This window comes from Rhea pennata, chromosome 6 (assembly GCF_028389875.1).
Source record: "Rhea pennata isolate bPtePen1 chromosome 6, bPtePen1.pri, whole genome shotgun sequence".
Taxonomy (NCBI): Eukaryota; Metazoa; Chordata; class Aves; order Rheiformes; family Rheidae; genus Rhea; species Rhea pennata.
The window spans coordinates 12348771-12371904 of record NC_084668.1 but is presented as its reverse complement, the minus strand read 5'-3'; the positions used below and the strand labels follow the sequence as shown (position 1 = coordinate 12371904).

The 23134-nt window shown below is 40.9% G+C and overlaps 1 protein-coding gene across 2 annotated transcripts in view; it reads left to right on the top strand.

Moving 5' to 3' along the window:
- Positions 1-22017, top strand: part of PDIA5 (protein disulfide isomerase family A member 5) — a 98415-nt gene extending 76398 nt beyond the window's left edge. The window contains exons 15-17 of one of the 2 annotated variants that reach the window (XM_062578484.1): positions 8526-8596; positions 17598-17732; positions 20779-22017. In XM_062578484.1, the coding sequence (XP_062434468.1) occupies positions 8526-8596; positions 17598-17732; positions 20779-20859 (287 nt within the window). In that variant the 3' untranslated portion in view covers positions 20860-22017. Of the gene's footprint in view, positions 1-2345; positions 2436-8525; positions 8597-17597; positions 17733-20778 lie in introns of those variants that run through there. The other variant, XM_062578485.1, reaches the window with a different exon arrangement.
- The last annotated feature ends 1117 nt before the right edge of the window (positions 22018-23134 follow it).

Genomic DNA, 23134 nt, shown 5'->3' with positions numbered 1-23134 from the left:
TTCCAGATAGGCACGTGGTCAGAGACCACTTAAGGGCATATTGTTTCTATCCCAAACTGTTGTGAGACAAGCAGGGCAGTTCTGTTATGGAAAATAATATTTTTGTTGAATAATATTTGATGCTCACATGCAGCAAAGTGAATTGGACCCCTTGTTCCTGTTGGCTTTCAGTAATAAGTTGGGTGCCTGTTTTTCACAGAGGGAGAATTGCATCTTTTGCATCAATAGTAGATAAAATAATTTCTATTTGGCATTTGCACTCCACTTCTGGCATTCATGGGGCTGTGCAGACAACTAACTTGTCTTCACAGCATCCGTAAGAGGTAGGTGTAATTGTGCCGAATACACACTTCAGGAAATGAAGATAGAGAAATTGAGATTTGGCCGTGAGCAGCACAGTGAGTGTTGACAGCAAAACTAGGATTACTGCTCAGGAATTCCCAATCCTCAGCTTTGTGTGTGTTTCTATGGTATGTGTTGGGAAAGTTGTTACAATCCCCTTTTCTCTCATAAAAATCAGGAAATAGGTTTGAAAGGAACCTTTAAAGAGATCTGGTTGATTTGGTACCCTAAAGGAGAGCCAGCTGCATTTAAATCATCTCTCTAAAGATTTCGCTCTTAAGTCCAGAGCAGAATATAAATTTTCTTTTTAAAGTTGATATAGTAAAAGTTCAAATAGCTTTTTTTAAAAAAAAAAAGAAGAAAAAACCCAAAATCCAACAGCATGTTGTGAAATTGGTAGGAGGTTGTCTGTCATTGTTGAGAGTAGTGAGGAAAGCCCTCGTTGACCTGATGCTTAACTGCATCTTTTCCAAATCAAAGGACAAATCTTTCTCCTCAATTATTAATATCTTGTGCCTTGGAAATATGATTGTTATGTGTCAGGTCATGTCATAAAATGAGCTTTGGTTCCGCATATTCATTAAAAGACCCTCCAGTTCTGTACTGGTAGAACAAAAGCAAATTAACCTTTCAGTAACATCTCTAAATGCCTTTCTCAAATCTGCCCGTGGTTACAATAACTTGTGTGGCTTCAGGAATTGTGCTGGTTTAAGCAGTATATCCATTTTCAGCTTTTATCTCTGCAGTTACTGTCTGTAGCCTGTCTTCCCTTGACTGACTAATATTCTTCTTTTAATTCTAGTTAATCACTTGGAACTCTTGAAATGGAAACAGGCTTTGCTTTCCTCTGCAATCTGCAAGCTCCTCTGTTTGCTTTGATTGCTGTACAATGTGCTGCTTTTGCTTGCGCAGAATTGTAGTCATTTGAAAACCAGTAATGGAGGGCCCTATCTACCCCTGTTATTTAGACAGTGATTATTTAGAGCGGGGAATCAGCAAGTCATTCCTAGCACTGCAGTTCGCACGCTGAGGGCTCCATCCTGCCAGGTGCTGAGCGCTTGAGGTCTGTACGGCTCCGCAGTCAGCACCCTGTAGCCGTGTTGAAGATGGTTTTGATCCTGGAGAGTCACTTAACCTCTTCCCGACTCCATTTAACCCTGGAATATATGTATTCCAGGGTTATATATAATGGAAGAGGGGGATAATCATATCTGTCTCTCTTCGGGGCAATTTGAGGCTTAATTGATATTGGTTAAAGCATTTGAGATCACCTGTTGAGAGATGCTACAGGAAGTTGAGGGCTGACGGGGGAGAGGAGCCTTCCCGTGCGTGCAGAGGGTTGAGCACTGGCAGCACAAATGCTACAGTCTCACAAATTGGTAGCTTTTCGGGTCTCCTCCTCTGGGGAGTTGGTCAGGACTTCTCTATGAAAATACTAACAGTTAAAATTTAGTAAATTTTTTATGGAAGCAGTCTACAGCATTAAAATTTATGCATGTTTAATCTATCTAGCTGAAAAACATCTCATGTAAAATAAATGCACAGAGCTTTGTTGCTTTAGTTATCACATTTTATTATGTTACAAGATGCTGAAAACACAGAAACAAGGTGGATGAGGTTGTACACGTTATGTATTAATGGTGGGCAAAAGGTATGGGCTAGCACTCTCTGAAGATGAAATGCTGCCTTGGCACTGGTGGAGCCGAGGTCAGGAGGGACCGCCTGGCCTTAGGGCAGGGATGTCACGCTGCAGGCACCCGGGCACTTGCCGCCCGCTCAGGGACAGCAGAGCCAGGTGACCTCTGGAGCAGGTCCCAGCCGAGGGCAGGCTGCAGTCGAGTCGGGCGGGCAGCCAGCGACCAGAAGCATTGCTTTTAGAAAACGTTCCCTTCCAAATTGAATGTCGCCAGGGATGGGGAACGTGAATTTCCTGTCTGAATTCGGCTTCTGGCCAGCTTTGGAGGTTACTGACATCCCTTTCGGTCCTGTTGTCTTTCTGGCAGGTCTTTTCTGAGTACCCTTCAGCTTGTAAACTCATTCTTGGTTTGCGGACTACAAACAGTATTTTGGAGATGCCAGGCATAGAGGCTGTCTCCAGTCCTACTTAACGTTTTCACTTATGCATTCAGTGAAGTTCCTTCTGACAACTTCATCGTTTTCTTTTAAAGGTATATTGCTAGCATTGTTTGGATTTCTTTTGCTTTAAATATATTTAAAGCCCCTTATGTACTTAAAACATCATTATTAGCTCTGCTGGCTGTAGATACTGCTTTGATGTTCATTTGCTTCCTTTATCTGTTTTGTACAAATTGTTAGCTTTTGATTTATATTCATTAAAAACAGCTTCACCTTTCTTCTGTGTGCTATGCTAATACAAAATCCTCTCTTCTAAGGAAACTGAATTAACCTTGTATTGTTCAGCTGTAGAGAGGTTATAATAAATCACTTGCTTTGTAGTTTCAAATTAAACAAAGCATAAAGTAACTTAAAGACCCCTTTTCATATTAAGCAAATAGAAACCTGTCTTTTCAATATGGAACTTTGATTCCTTAGGCAATTCTGAAAATTTTGCACAATTTTATTTTAAATTTAATAAGCTGAATATTGTTCAACAGGGTGCATCTGTTTCACACATTGTTTTGGAGACATCATTGCTATCTGGTCCTAATACTTCTCTACATTGGAGTTTTAAGAATGTCTAAGTTTTTATTTTGTGCTTTTGTCACCTCCTCACACTTAAAAAAAAAAAACAAAAAAAACAAAAAAACAAAAAAAACAAACAAACAAACAAAAAAAACCCTCCTTTTGAATCTAGTAAAAATATGCAGGTTATTCACTTGACTATTCCATTTCTTTAAAACCCTCTTGGCATCCCATCTGCATCCCAAGGGGCCATGCAGTTATGGGGAATGTTTACAATTATGGATACAGTATATTATTTCTAGATTTTAATGAATTACTAGCACAACATATGCTTGATTACTCTTATTTGGGGGCAGTGTGCACTTGGTTTTTAGTCTGTTTTGTGTTTTTCTTGCATGCCTGACATGTCTTATCATTTTTCTTCAGTCTAATTTTTGTCTCCCTCCCCTTTCCCCCCAAATCACTTTGCAAGGTGACATTAGTACTTAGTAATTTTTTCTATTTGCACATGTAATAGCTTCATTTTAACATCATCTGCACAAACTTTCTGTGCCATTGTTTTTTGAAACCCCTTCCAGCTCTACCCTGCAGTTCTTAAATTTGCTCCTGATCTGACATTTGGTATTTCTCAGAGATCTCAAGCCTGTAGTTGAGTGAGGATGTATCCTGCTTCTATGCCAGCCTCTTCCAACACTTTTCTATGTTCAAATCAAAGTCTGTTCATTTGTTCCTTCCTCAAAACGCTGTGAGAAGATGCTGTACCATGCAGTTGTTCCTGCTATCAGTAAACTCAATTCACACAAAATAAGATGGGCCATGTATTTTCCATCACTTTTCATCCCACCAAACACTGGCCTGCCTTAAATGCATCTCTAGTTAGTGGAGATTTAGCCTGACTGCCTCTCCAGCCCGCAACGATGATGGATCTGAATGAAGCCTGCTTGCTTGCTTGATTTCTCTCATCTGTTGTTCATCAGCCATTCCTCTTGAGTTTTTACCCACAGCAACAGTGTATTTCATGTACTAAATAAGTCCGGAACTACTTAGTTTCAAGGTCAGAAAATGTGACTGTTCTCCTTACGATTGTACCACTATGTGCTTTACCAAATTTATGGTGTGAATAGTGGAAAAAAAACTTGGTTGCAGTAAAATTTTAACTTTGTAGTACAAAGGTAAGTAAAGGCTAGAACTCTGCTATGGCAGGTGTTCTTGTACGGATCTATCACCCTGTGGTTTAAAGAGGCCAATCTGTTGGAAGGCTTCAGTGGTGGAGGAAGAGCAGATACTATCGTGTTTGTGCACCACAGGCTGAACGGGCAGGCCTCTGAAGCACACAACTTTGAGCACAGAGACAGTTGAGAACATCTGACCAGAGCTGTAAGAAAGTTGTATCGTTTGCAGCCCAGGAACAGAGAATAGCCTTAACACATGCTACTGCATGTGCATGAGACTTCAAGCAGGGCTCTCTTGTTTCCCTACCAGGGCCAGTGTGTTTCTGTGTTAGGAAATGAAGTTAACTTAAGATTTTCAAGAGTGGTTAGAGGTTTTGAGAGGCAGTGTTGGGATCCTGTGGAAAGCCTGGATGTTCCAAGAGCAGATTTCTTTTTGCTTTCCGAAGTCAGGCACGGGGAATTACTGTTCAGTTCACATCTGCTGTTAACCATGATGAGATCAAATTTGAGTGACCTAAAAATGAAGAAAGAACAATTGGTAACACAAAGCGCTGGCGCCTGTGTTGCAGGGCTCTGCTCCCAGAATAGCCAGTGCTACTTCCGAAGCTGCTCGGTGGAAGTCCACCTCTTGGCCTCAGAAGGAGCGTGTGCTTCTACCTTAGCAACCAAATTGTCTAAGTGCAGTGAAACGGGATGCACTTCCCACTTTCTTCGTCTGCAGTGACTCACTGTCCTATATGTACCAATGAGAAGGGGGTAGAACTTTTTGGTCCTTGACATCTTACCTGCACCTTCAGGTATCTCCTGTTTAATCAGTTTCTATTGCAGCCCATCTGGAAAATGCTTTCTGAGAAATCTACAGTTTCCTATCTTGTACACTTTCCTCTCTTCATCCACCATGCACTGTATATTTCCTTTCTTTTCACATTCAAATCTTCAGGATAGTGTTAACACTTAAAATAAATGTGTGATAGTGGGTGTGAAAAGGGAATGGGAAGAACAAGTTTTCCGTCTGTCAAAATGAAGACATCAACCTCTGCTTTTATTTTATTTTTTTTTTTTTGGTGTGTGCGCTTTAAATAGAGCGACTGAATTGGGTGACTTCCAAGTGTTTTCTGCATTTGGCAATCATTTCAAGTTGTAACAGACGAAGTTCTGCTGTTCCATATGATATGCTCCTTCCCTCTTTTTTTTGGTGACTCCTTGAAACTCCTTGGGAATACAGCACAGCATTCACATCTGTTCTGTGGATAGATGTCCAAGGCTAACAAAATGCCTACTGGACTTGGAGTTAACTCTGCCAAAAGCCATATGTTTCTGTTTTGGTTTTGCAACCACAGTGCAGTAAAGAAAGGCTGGGCCAAATGAGAAGTGACGGAAGGAGGGATGGAGCCTTCAGATCAGTAAATGAAGGTAACGTTTCGTATCAGAATAGGAAGATGAGGAGAGCAGAGAAGCACAAGTAAAGCTGTGAGCATAGATTACTTTAATAGGTGTTTTGAATTTCATGGCACTCACCACCTCTGTGTAGTGCTGTTGACCACAACTTCGGAGCCTATTTGGTTGTTACAGTATTTTGAAAAAGGTAGGGAAAAATCTGGATAATTCTTTGCTGTTTTCTGGTCTTAAACAGTGTACATCCTTGCTGAGAGCCATGCTGAAAGCCCTTCTCATGCCACCTACAGAACACTGTGCGGCAGTGGCTGCTTGCTAGGATGGAAGGGACATTGAACACAGTTGGCACTCCTCTGAGAAGTTACCAGCTAAAACTCTTACACTCTGGCGGTTTTCTTAATGGCAATCTGTTGGCCATCACAAAATGCCCACTTGCATTTTTGGTAGCAACTGGACTTTTCTGTGTCTGAAAGAATAAGCTTGCGGTTTCGCATTTGGGTACACATACTTCTCCTGGAAGAATGTGGCTCACAGAAAGCTCTAACCTGCTCCAACTTCACTGCAGCAGGACTTAGAGTGATAATTTACCAAATGCCTTGTCCTGTGCAGGTCCAGCACACAGGAGGCTGGAAAACCCATTGACCTCGATGTGTAAAGGTTTGGGGGCATGGAGAAGGGAATAGGAAGACCTGAAGTCTTGCATTTCTCTTGCAATATCTTTTACTGAGGTTTTGAAAGATGCTATTTGGTGAAATCTCAGGCTCAGGGTCATGAGTAAGAAAAGGGCTCTGAAAGGTTTAAGCCTTTGCATTTTTGTGAGATGGTTGGGCATGCATTCCTGTAAACTGCAGTGTTTAAACCTATGGGCTAGGAGAAGTGTTACTGTTTTAGGGGTACCTGATTTTTTGCATATTTTGTCTCTGTTTTTAAATATTGTCACAGATTTTGTTTTATTTTTGTAGAGTAATATTAACAGACCAACTGAGGCTGTCACCCCACAGTACAGTATATTATACAAAATGTGTCAAGAGACATCCCTGACCCGAAGGCTTTTCTGTTCAGGCAGATAGGATGGGCAAATAATGAGAGAGAAAATAGGTCACCAAAATGGGTTGATGGACATGGGAGCAGTGCCTAGTAGCCTGGAGCACTAACCACTGCTGCATCCTCATCTTCTTTCTTGACCATTTTCTCTCTGACAAATACCAAACAGCTCAGCAAAGTTAGCTTGCAAGCTGCAGTGAACATACATTATCTCCTACTAAAACACAGCTGTCTTCAGGATAGACCACTGCTGTCACTATGCTGCATTTGAGGCTGTTAAGGTGGCTTTGTGGAAGTGCCTCCGTTTCTTGTGAACCATCCTTTTGACTTTCGGTAGGATTTACTCTTTAATTATTCCATAGACTTTCAGTGGCATTTATACACTTACGTGTCACTGAAGTACTTCTAAAATCCCATTCTGAAGAAAAAAGATACTCTAAAATTCAAAGCAGTGAGCGTGAGCAATGCATTTGAGTTTTGGCTGTGATGAAAGGAATGTGCAGGTTATCCTTTGTGAAAAGGGGCATATGGCATTTATGCTGAGAAAACTGTTTTTCTTGTCTCCTAAAAGACGGTACCTTTTATGGAACAGTGGTTTTAAGTGTCCTAAGAGGGTGTTTGCTCTGTACTGACTTAAAAATAAGATGGCCGCTTGTTTACCTGTATTTTACAGTGATGAGCAGCAGTAAGATAACCTGTAACTGGAGCTTGTGAGCAACTTACCTGTGCTTTGTTTTATTCAAAAATAATAGCAAGATGAACTCTTGTGGCTTTGTTAGAATTATATGGGCTTGACAGAAGTTTGTCTGTTCTTCACACCCCTCACATCTAAGCAAAAAAAAATAATAAAAAGTTCCTGATAGTTTGCTTGGGTATAACCTTATTATACTACAAGTACATAGGTGCTTTCCTTTTCAAAGTCCTACTTAGTGTTGAGCATTTTGAAAGTAGTTTAGATTAGACAATAAGCACCGCTTCTGAATTAAGAGTGCTCAAACCTGGATTTTGAATCAAGAGAGCAGTTTGTTTCAGAAGAAGCCACCCAAAGGGAACATCTGAATAAATTCAGTATTCGTTAAAGCAGGCAAGGGACAGACTGGCCTTTTGTGAAGATGGCTGTGGTATAAGCAGGTCTTAGCCAGTCTTCTGTGCAGAGCTTTGGGTCATTGCCTGCAGTCTGTAGAACTCTTCTGGGGTTGCCAGTCCCTTCAAACCTGGCTGATGTGTTTTGTGGTAAACGAAGGGGAACTGGAGAAAGGCCAACAGTAGTAATCTTAACCCACAGCTGGATCTCCATCCTCTGAATGTGAAAGGTGCATTGCCCATTGGACTTGCTCTTCTCTTCCTCCCCTGTGATCCCAGTGACTTGGCTCTAAAACCAGCAATTCCCTAACACTTCTAACCCCTCATCTTGGTTTTTAATACAGAGTTTGTCTTCCAACAGCTTCCTTTACAATTCACTGTGGACTCCCCCTCCTCTTGTTCACAACCGCTCTGTCTTTATTCCTGTTCCCAAATGCAGCTTGAATCTGTGGCAACAACAGTAATAACCTATGTGCTAATATCCATGAGGAAGGACAACAGCATGAAAATGGTTTGTCCGTTTATGGCTAGGGATCTTTCAATGCTCTTAAGTGCCGGAGACAGAGAAAAGACACTTGCACCGTAGTGCCTCTATGGAATGTTGCTTAACTGTAAGTACACGTAAACTGCTTGAAGTCAGATATCTTTTAAACACATGCTTAAGTTCATGTAGCTAACAGGTGGTCTACAGATTCCTAGTGCTGCTCTTCTCAAAACAGGAGAACTCTTACCTAGAATTCTTTTCAGTACTAATTTTCCACTAATTCACCTATGTGTCTTGAATTTGTCCCAGTATCTTATTTACCACAAATGTTTATGCTGTTTTTTTCTTCTCATATCAAACAGGGTGCCCACACTGTAAAAATTCAATTCCGCATTTTACAACTGCTGCTGACGTCTTTAAAGAAGATCGAAAGGTAACTTGCTGTTAATCATTTCTGAGATATTTAAAAACCTTTCCACTATTGGTACTTCACAGATTTTGCTTACCAATAAGGTTGTGGCTTGTAGTTAAAATTGCTGTTAAAATAATAGAAGTGTATCTGTATCTCAGGGATTGTATCTTCTGTGGTCAAACTGAGTTATAATTTTAACCTATTCTGTTTCATTTGTTGTCTCTTCCATTTAATTCTTTGTGTGAGAATCCTTTTCTAAGAAGCAAAACATTTTTATTAATCTTTTAATGAGGAAAAAAAGAATTTACATTTTCTGCATTAACTGCCAGGTTTTGTCAAATGTAAATGGAGTGTTTGTGAAGAAACCACAAGCTGAGTGACAGATCTAGAAGACCTCATTCATATAACTAATCTTTGCTTGTATAAATACAACATTATGTACGTTGGCTGGGATGCTGTGTGCTTCTAGGTCCCTCATGCTTCTGCCTTGATAATGCATCTGGTGGCTGAAGCACTCAAATTACTTCCCTTACATCAGCTGAGCTATTTCAACTGAGTGCAAGCATATCTGGGATTAAAGAAAAAAACATTATCTTACATCTGACATGTTACCTTGTGCCTTGCATTTGTGCCAGACTAAAAGGATTTGCACAGTTATGGCAACTCAGCAATTCGTAGTAACTTCCTCAGCTGTAATAGCTCAGTTGTATGGCTGTGCACCTGAGAATCCTTCTCCTGGGAAGTATCATTCTCCAATGAAGTATTTCAGGTTGGGTTTTGATAAAATGTGTAATCAAAAAAAAGGGGGAGCGGTTCTGGATCCCCGCTATGTTTTGGTCCCTTTACTTCTTGCTATATTTTGAAATTCTATACCTTTTCTCACTCAGTAAAATGACGGGAACAAAACAGTGAAAAAGTGTCTTTCATTAATGCGTTGAAGCACACAGCTTGCTCAAATCACATGAGTTAATGGATCTAACCAGATACCTTGTTATAAACCTGCTTATTATCTTTGACTGGACTGTGGTTCATTCTCATTTCAGTATTTGTTCCAGCTTCATGAATGCTTTGTATTTAGATGTGGCATGGAAAAGATTTGGCAATTTAATAAGGAAATGAATGGCTAGCTTTGAAACAGCTATACGTTAATCTGCTTGCTACCATAAAAGGAAAGAATTTCGATGGTGGCTTGCTTTCTCCCCCCACATCCCCACCTTTTTTTTTTTTCAACTCACACAAGATGCATAGGATTGTCAAGATACAAATCATTCTTGTATCACCGAATGCATAAAATTAGAAGTCCATCATTTATGCCCTCTGGCACAGGTCACACGTGGAGGATTTAGAGGCGTACAGCTGTCAGTTCTCTCTTACTGCTGTAAATTTATGTGCTCGGATACCTTATGGTTACTTGTTTGTTTCAAAGATGTGTAAGAACGCATCCCTGTTTTCCCACTTTTCTTCTAGTTCTAAATGAAGTCTCTCTTTCCTAAACTCATTAAAATTTAGCAAATGTACCAGACAATGTGCAACTTGCTTATTAGAGCCCCAGGATGCATTAACAACCAATCTGAATCATAATGCAGTTTATTGAACATAATGCAGGCTTGTGAACCTTTCGGTTGAGACCGCAGAAGGTTATGAAAGGACTCAAAGAGCAGAACAGTGATTGATGGTTGCAACTCTTGATTTCAGTTTAAGGCTGAAGTGGGGAGGTATAAAATGTAATGAGTTGGAACAGAAGAGCCAGTAGGGCATATTAAGGCTAGTATAGTTTCAAAGAGGTGTGTGCAGTTAGGAAAAATGATGTTATTCCACCCCAATGACTTATGAAAGTGCCGGGAACTGATTATCTAGGGAACCCTCTTTAATTGTGTACAGCCATAACCTGCCAAGGTGCTTCTTCCTGCCGGTTTGTGCCCTTGTAGAAAAGAAAATAAACCTATTGGAAACTCAGAAGGGTACATGGCTATTCCCACGAACAGCACTGGGCGTACTCCCATGTTTCAAATTGACTTGAGCCTTAAAACTTTGGTTAAGTTCTGTAGGATTTCAGACTTCTGTAAAATTGCTGCTGGAGGAAGAGGGAGGTAGTATTTCTTCTTTCGAAAATATGCAAACATTACTAATTTTAATTTTTAGTCCATAATAGTGGCTTTTATTCTTTTTCTGGAGAAAGTTTTTCAATTTAAGAGTATGGTAGCATTTAAATAGCATCATCTTTTCAGTACGGGTGGTCCTTTAATTAAACATTTAATTCTGCAGAAGCCAAAAAAAAAATCAAAAACATTATAGCCCTTAATGGTTATGAATGATATCTTAAAAGGCAACCTATTGGAGACTTTGAGCCTTTACATAGGAATTTTGAAGACAAGCAGAACTTAAAGCTGTTAAAGTGTGCCTTTGGCTCTGAAAATTCACAGTAACAGGGTGAATCTGGCACAGAATTCCTCCCCCCACCCACCCACCCCCTGCAACATCGTAGGGATGTGTGTGATGCTGGGTACTTTTTCCATCATCTGCACTGTTGGAGTCAGCAGTTAAAAATGCAACATGCAAAACATCCGCCCAAAATGTCAGTTCTTGCTGGCCACATCACTGCTGGTGGTTTTAGCAGAAATACTGAGTCTGTGTGCTTTCCTAAGGCAGCTGGTTGTGGCTATTGCAAAACACAGCTCTGGGTGTAACCAGTGAGGGCTCTGGCATAAATCAGGGATCTGCGTGTTTCCATGTACCTAGCCTGGTCCTACTGGCGCTGAAGAGGCTAGTGCAATGAAGCAGTTAGCATATTGCTTCCAGTTACTTTCTTCTTTCTTCATTTTTTATTTTTTTAAAGGGGGGGATCTGGAGCATTCTTGCCTTGCCTTGGGGAGCTGTGGCCTTTGCTTAGAGCTGCTGGGGAAGAGCCTTTGGCCCACGCTTCACAGCTAGAGTTTTGGCAATGACCGGTGTATTTTAGAAAACGCACATGTGAGGATTGTCACTGCTGAACAGATTGAAGAGCATGAAGGCATATTCACGAACTGCTCCAGGGACTTTGAAAAGGGCACCAGCTAAATCTTCAAAAATCTGCATTCTGCCTTTTGGCTGATCCTAAAGTTCATCTTGAAGGAATTGATTTGTGACGCTCCAACTTGGATTTGGAGACGGAAAGCTATTGACTTTCCAAGACTCCTTGTTAACAAATCTCCAGAATTTCCTAAAAGGGGCTGCTGCTTGACCAGCCTTCTGCAGAACTGTTCACATATGTAAGCAGAAGCACTGGTCTAAATCAAAGCACTGTAATTGGGATATAGTGAGGTTGTACAGAACCAGTTTTAGCAGATGTTGTTGGAAAGAGCACAACTTACTGGGTAAGTTGGTTTGTATCAGGGAGCTGCAATTCCGTGATGAAAGGAGTAAGTCCTCAATGCATATGGAGCACCGGTTTTGCAAATGTTTTGAATTTGGCCAAGAATTTGAACTGTATTTGCTTAAAAGCGTGTGTTGAATTTCTTTTTAATTAGACTCATTAAATATGGTAACGTTAGCACTATATATTGTGGTGACTACTAATGGATCTTCCCTTTGCAAATAGACCTACTTTGAGAACAGCTGATGAATTGCAGCTATGGTAATGCTGCTAGTGTACATCAGGGCATCTAATAATGAACCTTGCATTTGCAAGGCCATTCACGTTGAAAACAGTAGCTGAATCACAGCGAGCTTTAGCAGGCTAGCTCATAACTGCTGTTGGGATCTGAACCAGGTAATATAAACAGAACCCTGTAGAGTAATGCATCTGTCTTAGTCATAGATGCTTTTAAGATGTTTGGCAGCAACAGACTTTGTCATCTGGAATTGAATGTACTCTAAAACCATTGCTTGGTATCATTCATTTCCATGCTGAAAATTAATTTTTTAAGCTTATCATGTATCATTCCTTTCTTGAATCAATATTCAGTTATTCACTTCCATTTTCATAACAAAAGTCAATATTAGCTCCAAAAGAGATTTATTTCCTTGAATCAATAAGCTATTGTATGGTGGCACATATTTTAACAGGAAAGCAACTAGGATTGTAGGAGGTATTTTTAGTGTATCATCATGTGATGACTGGGAAACAGTTAAAAATGAAAGGAATTTAAGAATCGGAAAGAGGGAGTTACCTGAGAGGTCAAGGGATCCCACTTTCAATTTTCTACACATCCATTTGAACCACTAGATGTAATTGTGTTCTTTACTTGCAAGATCTCTCTAGAACAAAAAGCTGTTTTGTAAATCTGTTGGAACTGTGATGTCTGATGTATGATTAGATGATCCTGCAAGTACTTTTTTCCTTCTAACACTTCCACGGGAAAAAAAAAAGGTATCATCCTTCTGTTAACAATTGTGACACGCAAAGATCAGTGGTCACATTTTCAGCAGAGCACCACTTCTATATAAGCACCTAAATGAAAACTTTTGATTTTTGCAACAGCTTGGCATTCTTGAAATTTCAGACCACTTCATCTGAACAATACGCCACGCTCTATTTCCTCTTAAAGGCCTCTTTGGAGCTGGTCATACAACAGTCGCTTTCCAAAGCAGTGCAGTTGGCAACTCGACAGTTGAGCTCCCACTTCTTTGGTAAAACTGTAACACTGCTACAGGACTTTCCTTTCAAGACAAAAAAAATTTTCCAGTCCCAGATGTTGCTAGAGTCAGCTGTGCTGACTATGAAATACAGGAGAAATGCATGCTAGCCTGGTATCGTAGTAAACCCTGGCTGGTAAAGCTACATAGCAGTTGTGTGAAGCTGCCAGTAATATCAAGAGGGCTGGATGTACTCCAAGGAGTTTCCTCTGGGGTCCAGAGTCTTCCAATTGATTGTCTTTTCATTTGGTAACTGTTTTGTTCTTGCTGCAGTTATTGGCTAGGGTGGTGATAAACCTGAATGGCAGAGCCTCTGGGGAAAGGATTTTGATATATCATCAATATTCAAGGCATGTAACTTTGGGTTATGGATTCTCCATAACCCTGTACAATTTTGTGAGTATTGCAGAAATAGCAGTTATGGGTTTGGTTTTCTATATTTAAAAATAATTTTTTGGTTGATTGCTTTCCGGCTACAAGAAAGTTAACAAGTCTAAAGAAATTAAACTTTAGTCCTAATAGTCAAAAGCTATTCCAAGTGCAAAGCTTTCTTCTAAAAACTGCTGTTAGCTGTTTTTTTTTTTTTTAATTTCATAATGAACAAATAACATACGTAAGAGTCGTGCCAACCGTGTCAGGAGAGTTTCCTGCTCTCACAGATTTTTAGAATTTTTATTTCTCTTGATGAGAGTAAATTTGTACAGAATTCATGAGCGTTAATGCAGAGTTCCTTGGCTGCGGGATACTCTTCATGGATGTCTTGCGCTTAATCTGTCTGAAATTTTGGGGTAAAATATGTCGTTTTTATGAGGCAGCCCATGCAGCTCTTGCTAACCTATGCTTTCCAGCAAGCTTCCATACAGCTTGTTGCTGATGGCTAAATTTGAAGATCATTTCTGAGAGTAATGTTTCCCAGAAATCTTTAATCAGATTGTGGCAGAGGTTGAGCCATTTTTCCTGACTCATTTTTCTTCTTTAATGACACAGAAAAACTAACAATTGATAAGAAGATTGAGTGTGAGAGGAAAACTGCCCTGCAATGTATCACTGCTCACTTGAGACAGGACTTGAGCAAAGATGTTTTTGGGGAGAGGTGGGCTGCTTCTTTTCATATGCAGTATTTCAATGTAGTCATAAAGTGATTGACCCTCACTGAAACTGTTGTAGGAAACTTCTCTATCAGAAGTGGAGTTTGTATTTTCATCGATGTTAATCAGAATGAAGCAAAGGGCATCGATTCTGTTTGCTGAAATTCTTGTGTGTCTTGGAGTTCAGTTGTCTAAAACTGAGAATTGGTCCTTGATCTAGAAACGGGTTTTGCTGCAAGAAGTGTTTTTCAGCATTACTTTTCTTTTTGTAATGTACTGTATTTGATCTTCCACCGTGACACAGACAAGACAATTAGAACTGATGCTATGGTAATGATGCAGAGAGATGATAGCAACCTCTATATTTAGGCTGCCTTAACATTTCCACTCTAAAATAATCACGCAAACTCTCCTAAGTATTTTTACTCTACTCCTGTTGGCAGCAGGCACTTGAAATCCAGCCTCAGGATACAATCTTGGGAATTAGATGTGTCTCTGAAATTTTGCTCAGGTCTGTATGAGCTGCAAGCTTTTTGGAAATTGCCATTTCTCTTTTCTCAGTGACTGTAAAAATAACTGAATGTGAATGTTCTTCCGAGCTGAACTCAAAATGACATTTGCAGGAGCAGCAGCAAGTCTGTGGGGCTGTGCGGGAGCTTGCATCAGAGATGTTTCAGAGCATGACAAACCGCGGGAACATCCTGCAGCCGCTACCCTGGGCGTAGGATGCGTCCCTTACTGCTGGTCCCGCCGGGCAGGCATAGTGGTAGGCTAACGTGGCCCTTGCAGGCAGATTTGGAGCAGGTTCTCTCTGCGCTGTTGCACTGCACGACAGTGCAGATTTATCAACTTAGATTTCCATGTGCTGCAGAGGAGAGCTGTACCTCAATCAATCTACTGAGCATTTTGTTCAGAAGCCACCTTCTTATAGTCCATCGCTCACCTGTTTTGAGACAGCAAATACATGCTGAACAGGCTTGACAGTGGCTTATAGCATAGTGTTTCTCCACGGTGCCCTCTCCTGGGCCTTGCTGGGGAGTCTTGTCACAAAAGCCTTTTATAAATGGAGTTGGGCTTTCTGGCCCAGCCAAGGGCAGTCTTGATGTTTCCACAGAGATAGTCAAGAGGCTTCTCTTCCTTCCAGTGTCTTAGTAACTTGTCTTCCTAATCCCCAAGGTGTTATCTGAGAACAGACGGGTCGTCGGTCATGGCAGTTACGCGCCTCAGATCAGCTACTAATATCCAGAGGAGCACACACATACCTTCTGTTTTTTCTGGCCATAATCTCTCCCCTTGTGATGTTTAGAGCACTGAGAAAAAGTTTTATTTATTCTTCCTGTTTTCAAGGAACCAGGACTTCCAGTATGCTCTGTGAATTAATACTATGACATCAAAACATGTTACTCTCCTTTGCGAGTTTTCCTATACACAGAAATAACCCACAGGACTCTAAATTTTGGCTAGCTGCTAAGGTCAGAAACGCACAAATATTTGGATGAAACCTTTTTTGCTGTGTATTATTCCTAATATTTCTTTTTAATTGACCCTGAATGAATGGGAGTCTTTTTGTTTACCAAAAAAAGGGGAAGGGGGGAAGGGAAGTATGATCATACATATTTTTAACAGTTCTCAAGAGTCCTGTTTCTGTAATAGCCTTATTAATGTTTAAAACAGGAAAACAGAAACCAAATATTTAAGGTAAGAATATTGCACAGTTGATATAGTGCTTTCCATCTGATGATAGATCCAAGTGAGATCTTACTGAGCGTGGTCTTGTTAAGCTTTCAAAGCCAAACAAAATCAAGCAAACTAACTGAAGTTGACTTTGCAAATCTCTTTAATTGTTGCTAGGATAACGAGATCAGGTTTTCTTGTTTTGATGGTGTTACGATGAAACTGGAGGGTGCTGGAATATTAAGTGATCTTTTAATTGTGGAAGAACAGCTCAACTGCAACAAAAGGCGTTTTGATCAGATTGTTTGAAGGAGGCGTACGGAATGGAAATTTCAAATTAAGATTTGGCTGCTATGAAATTAGCACTTGATACACTGGAACCTGCAATTGCAAAAATCTCTCCTCTAATTTGTTATTTCTATAGCTTGTACCGAAATCTGCTTGCTCTTCAGCAGAGCATACCATGGGGTTGCAAAGGCAAATCTGCATAAACAACAAAGTAAGTTTAGAGCCGTATCTGCCATTGGAAGAGTTGGTGTGAAACTTCAGCAGAGGGCTAGGCTGCTGTAAGTAAAAGCCTGTGAACCGCATTCTGCCTTAACATCAAAAATGTTAAGTGCAGCCTATTTGCAATAATTTATAGATTCAGATTTCAAATGTCAGATGCTCTGAACTAGGGTTAGTCTGAGCTGATGCTGTAGGGCTCCAGGCTTCCTCAGACTGTCGCTCCTGAGGCAGGCAGGGAAGGAGGATGTTGCTGTGCTGAAAACAGGCTGAGAGCACAGCAGCCGGTTTCCTACCAATGGTTTGTTTGTGTGACAGTAGCATCTAGAGGTTTCAAAAGGAATTGGAAGCCCACTCTGCTAATGGCTGTACGTAATGTAGTCCCTACCTCAAAGGACACATCGAGAAAAGGTAGGAAAGGAAATATATAAACTCAGGCTAAGACTGCAAGCAAGCAACCTAATTCCTTACATGCCCTATGCAAAAGACAACATTCTGGCTCCTCACCCATTCCCGTTTGACCTTGGGAGAACGGAGTGGGGTTTACTAAAGCTATTTGGAGTAGAAATCATTAATCTGTTAATAGCCTGCATAAGTGATCAGCCATGAACAGTCCATGAACAGAAGAGGAACCATCTCCAGGCATTTGTCATGTCACAGGAAGAAGGTTGTGTCAGATGGGTCATTACAGTTATCAAGGTCACCCTGTCACTGTTTGTCACTTAGCACCAAAGCACAGGAAAAATACAGTGGACTGACAGAATTCTGACTGTCATGCTTTGGTTCCTTTTTGTTTTTGCTAATGCATTCTCTTATTTTTCTGTGTGGAGTCTAACGGCATTTAACGTGGAGATCACAAAGGTGATTTTCTACTCTGTGGCTCGAACACACCCTGCAGCTGCAAGGAAGTGCAGTGCACCGCTTTCTTGGGAGGGACAGAGCTCTGCTTTTACATTCATGTGGCTTGACCTGATGATGACCACCTGATTCTCCTCCACAACTGAGAAGTTACAAAAGCAGTTGCATTTTTGGCAGAAGACACTTGTGTCTTCTAGTCATAGGTCTAAGCTGCAACAGCAACTTTGCCACAAAGTAGTCTTGCTTCGTCTTCTCCTGCCTTATGCTACTTTTTTGCATTTCAGATCGCCTATGCTGCGGTGGACTGTGCCAAAGAACAGAACCATGACCTGTGTAAGCAGGAGGGGGTTGATGGCTACCCCACCTTTAACTATTACAACTATGGGAAATTCATAGAAAAATATACTGGAGAGAGAGGGGTAAGTAGAAGCAAGAGTCATCATCTTATAAAAGGAGGAAGGCCTCCTCTGCCTGTACTGCCTCTGCAAATGAAAGATACAGGGTGTGTTTCTGTCATGCTGAAAAGATGTTTAACTGCTTCTTTTACTAACTTATATGGATGAATCATTGTGTATCACACCCCTATATATCTCCACATTAGGAATGTATTTGGTCTATTTGGGGAACACAAGGATAAAAAGGAGTGGATTTGGTAATGCTTTGTTACGTATTTTATTTTTTAAGCTAGAGCCTGCAAGTGAATGTGGACCAAGTGAAAGTGAGGGATTTATTGCGTGGGCTGCAGTTAGGTGCAGAAAGGTCAGAAAATACAAAATTTGTTCCTCTCAGTTCTGGGTCTGGATCTCTTATATACTACAAACATGTTAATAGTTCCACCAGTCTGCCAAACTGTGACAGACCATTGGTTTTATAGCAAGGCCAAAACTGTCGTTTGAACGCTGGGGAAAGCTGAATGGCTCATCCTCACTGAATCAGATTCGTTCCTGGAGCTTAGGGTGGGAAGACCAGTTGTGGCATCTAGCCCATGGGTTGAAATTTCCCTCTTGTCTTCCTGTGGCCACCTAATGATGTGCCATGAGTACAATGGGCAGAGATGGCACAGTGCCTTCTGTGGTTATAAAATGCCAGAGAATAAGGAAGCAATCTAGTTATTTGTGTGCATTCTTTGCCATAATCTCTTGGAGATGTTACTTCTCTGCAGTGATGGGTTGTCTACAGGGATAGGAACCACAATAAAAAACGTGGTTTCCGCAAACCATCCAGCAATTATTTGCTAAAAGAGCCTTGGCTGAAAATCATTGCTGCTATTACAGCTCACCAAATTATAGAGGAACATGAAGAAAAAAAACAGATTCTCCAGTCCTTTGGCAGTTAGGAGCTTAGGGAAGTCTTCATGGAGCTTTGCCTCCCACTTTTCTCCAGCTTTATGATCACAGTAATTACTGTGCTGATCCAGGCATTGTTAATAGATACTGCGTTTGGTACAGATTGTGTATCTTTTCTTAAAGGTAAAGATGAGTGCAATAGCCAACAAGTAAAATTTTAGCCACAATGTTCTTTGTAATTGTTACCCATACTTATTATATATGAAAGGAAGTATCTGTTCTGGCTGATAAAGAAGTTAGCAAGACAGGAGTGCTCTGAAACCACAGTAGTTGGGAGATGACTGTGTTGGAAAAAGGACTGACTACTCCCCTGCATGCAGTCAACTCTTTGTTGGGTAGAATTAAATTACCCGACAGAATGTCACAGACTCTGACTGACAACTCTGTTCTCTCCACCTTTCCTGAGCCTTAAGGTCTTCTGCTTCTGCAGCATCAAATTAGATTTTGGTACCTCCTATCATGGTAATGCTGGAGGGTAGTACTCAGCAGAGGGCCTTCCATAGAGTTTCTAGGTCTGTTCATGCAACTGTTTCAGTGTCAAAAGATTGTGCTGTAAAAGGACTTTTTCATCAGCATGACAACAGCACTTGAAGCACCTCAGCCTACTGCCTCATACCTTGCAGAGGTCTCAGGAGAAAGTAGTAGGAGCCAGGGGACCTGGGGTCTGTTTACAGTTCTGCCACTACATTGGTACCTGTCCATGAACATTTAGCTCAGTGTGGTCCAGCTGGCATAGTGCAATTTCACATGGGCAGGGAGGATGCGAGGTGGTGTCCTCAGCTACCATGGGAGCAATGTGACATGCTAGAACAGGAGCCATGGCAGGTGAAGCACGAGCAGTTGGCTCCCTGCTACTCTCTTCTGGAGCCCTGGCTACAGGGGCAGCATGACCCTCTGTGGTAGCTCCTAAGGGGGCTTCCACACCTGCAAGGGAATTACAGTGCCAGGGCAGAGATTTTAAGGCACTTCACTCCAAGCAACTCAAGCAAGGAGGAGCCAGGACACCCTCTAACTTAAATGTGCTTTTAATGGGCTCCAGATCCAGAGATTTGAAAAACAGGGTCCTCCTGTAGGATCTAGTGATTGCCAAATGTCTTCAGATCACAGATGGCCGGGAGCTGTCACTTCAGTTTTTTCAAGTAAAAATAGTGAATTCCTTTTAGAACAGCCTTTTGTCATTCAACCTTCTCAGAAGTATCCCAGCTATTTTTTTTAATCAAACTTTTACTTCTGTTTATTCTCTACATCTCCTCTTTGTATTTTCCTTCCTTATCACCAGTTTTCATTGATGTGTTTCAGGTTTGCTTAACAGTAAAAATGCATCACACTGGGTGAGGTTATTTGCCTAGACAGCTACAATGTTTGTGTACCAATGGGCAGTGTGTTCAAGCCCACGTCCCTACACCATTACATCTTTGAGCCTTTTAAAATGCCTTTGAGGTTTCCTTGCCCTGTGCTTACAGCTTTCCTTGGAGTCAGATCATAGGAACTGCTTTCAACATTTGGCATTCAACAGCTTTGAAAATTGGAAATTGCAGGTTGTCAAAATACAGAGGGCAGCATCTAGGATCCATGTTTGAAACTGTGATTTTGATACTGACTCGAAAAGATAAAATTTCCTTCATCTGAATGCATAAAGGAGGAGTAAAATCATAAGCCGAATTATTACAGGATGAAGACCAGTGGTAAATGTGCGTACAACCAACAAATGATACACTGACTACTTTTAAAATGACACATGCAGCATGAAAATGTGCTTGTGCTTTTTCAGCCAAAAGGCATTGATGGCATTTCTAGAGACTGATTCTACCTTGTCTTGTGAGTTCCAGGGCTGCTTTCGCTATGTACCCCAACTCTTCAGAGTTTCTTATTAGGAAAAAAAAAAAAGAAAGAAAGGTTGAATTTGGAGTCTCCAGATATTTTTCCCTTGCATTTCAGTGGAGCAGCACTGGACTAGAGTACCACATGATGAGGCAATGCAGAAGCAATAACTGTTTCCTAGTTTATAGTCTGCCAGCTTCCTTCTGCCTGCAGTACAGAAGCTAAAAGTGTTCTTGGTGCATTGTTTGGTTGTATATTTCTAAAAATATGACCAATATTCTTCTTTCTTCAAAAACAGGAGTCTGGATTCATCACTTTCATGCGAACCCTTAGAGAAAGAGACCATGAAAGAGTAGGAAAGAAGAAGGATGAATTGTAATTTCTGCCTCAAAGGAAGCTTTCCGCTGCACTGTGAATGGTTCCAGGTCTATCATTGCTGCACCTGAGACTTCACATACTCTCAAGACAGAGACTTTTTTTTTTTTTATAAACAGCCATGGCCATTTTGTACAATTTTGAAATAAAGTGAAACCACTTGATTTTTAAAAGGAAAATAAATTAGAATGTTGCCATAATGTTTGAAAGAAAACTTAGCATTTTCTCTCATGTTGTGAGACTATGCCCACTGACACTCCTATGCAATATTTTTGTAGTCTGTAGTGTGTCTGTAGGTGATATTGTTTGTTGGGGTGTTTTTTTAAAGATACTGCAGTACATGTTTAAATGGGGGGGGGGGGGCAGGTCTGTCTTTTAAACCGGTGAAGGAAAGTGGAACTTGTAAGAAACAAGTTTATCCAAATGCAGTTTTCCATTCTTGTTTCCATTCTTGTAAAATAATCTCACTGAAGAACATGTAACTTGGGGGAACAATTTTAAGGTGCTCAGGGATAAATAAGGTATCTGAGTTAATGAAGACATTAACATTGACCAGTCCAGATACAGTAATTTTCGTTTTAATCTCTCTGCCAGGACTGTTTACATAGCTTTTATAGAATGTATTGAGTTAATTGTGCAGAAATCAGCACAGCATGGACAAGATCCAATAAAATTCCTCCTTTTTTGGCATCAGTATTGTTAAATGCCCTTATAAATTACAGTAGGAGGAATTACCTTATAGGCTACAGGATTGCCCTTAAAATTTATGATCGGGCCATATGAAATGTGTATTGGAAAGTGTTATGTTTGACTGTTTTGATTAATGCATAATACTTCTGATAATGCAGCAGCTGTGTATGCTACATGTTTACATCCCAGAAGTTTGTCTATATTCGTATATAGGATTTTTCCTTTTGCTCTTTAAGGAGTTACGTAAAGAATCTCTCTTTGACAAAGAGTCATCACTATAAAAACTGTATTAGAAGCAGCAGTCAAAACTTGTTACACTCTGGATGCTTAAAAAAGAGGTTACGTTGATCTGGAGGTACTTACGTCTTCAAAGGAGGGGGAGAGGGAGAGGCTGGAAGTTGTGATTCACTTTGAACTACAAATAAATAAATAAATAAATAAGTTAGCCTCATCCAGGTTCTTCCCCGCTGGGCTGCCCGAGCGCAGACCCGTAGCTCGTGGCAGTAGGAAGGGACAAGGCGCTGCGGGGCCGGAGCCCAGCTCCCCGGTGCCAGGGACGCCCGCGTCTGCGCGTGCTGTGCGGCACCCCGCGCTGCTCACCTGTGCAAGGGCTGTCACCCGTCTGCTCTGGCGCTCGGTGGGTGGATCAAAGGGCCTTTTACAATGAAGAAATAACTATTTCTTGGGTCCAAAAATCTTCGTTTTGCTCCCAGCGTGCTGATCACGTTTTGTTTTGCTGGTTTGGTGGCCTGGTGAAGCGCATTTTTAATGGACAACCTAGTGCTGTGCTGTGCTGTGCTGCTGGGAGGTGAAAGGCATCCGACCGCTGTTGCGGTATCTTTTCCTCTGCGCTCCTGCCTAATAAACGGTGCTATATATTTGGCACTTGTTTGGCTGCTGAAGCCATTGGTGAGTAATGCAGAATACCAGTAGCCTGACTGGCCTTGTATGGTGAGCAGCTGGTTAACCATGGCAGAGTGATATGGGGATGGAGCTGGGACAAGCATTTTCTCTTATTAGGCACCTGATGAGTCTCTCCACTCAAAACGAAAGAAAAAAAAATCTACCTGGTTGCATGTAATATCCTAGTATGGAACTAGGTTAATTTCATAAGTTTTTTGCTGTTTCTTTTTGTAACACAGTAACTTCACACTGTGTTTTGTGCTTTTGCATAAGAATCATGGTAACTTTCTTTCAACCTACCTTCACATTAGGGAGCATGCATTTTGCCCTGAATTTAAGAATATGTATTGATATAGGGAGGGTTTTTTGTTTTGCTTTTTGCTTACCAGCAGACTACAAAGCAGCAAATATCACTAGTCTGGAAGTTATTGCAGACTTTTTTGATCTCTGAGTCAAAGCAGTTGAAATTAAGAAAAGGAAATACAGTATCCCCAAATGCTTGAGCTGTACACTGTGCCTATATTTGCACTAATTGCAAAGAAATGCAGACAAAAAAAATGGCTTGCCAGTGGTAACATCATTTGCCAGGATCATTCTGAATTGTAGGCTTTAGTAAATGTTTAGGATAAGACAATTACACACTGTGCTTTAGACCTGTAATTCCTTACAGCTGGTTACACCATAAT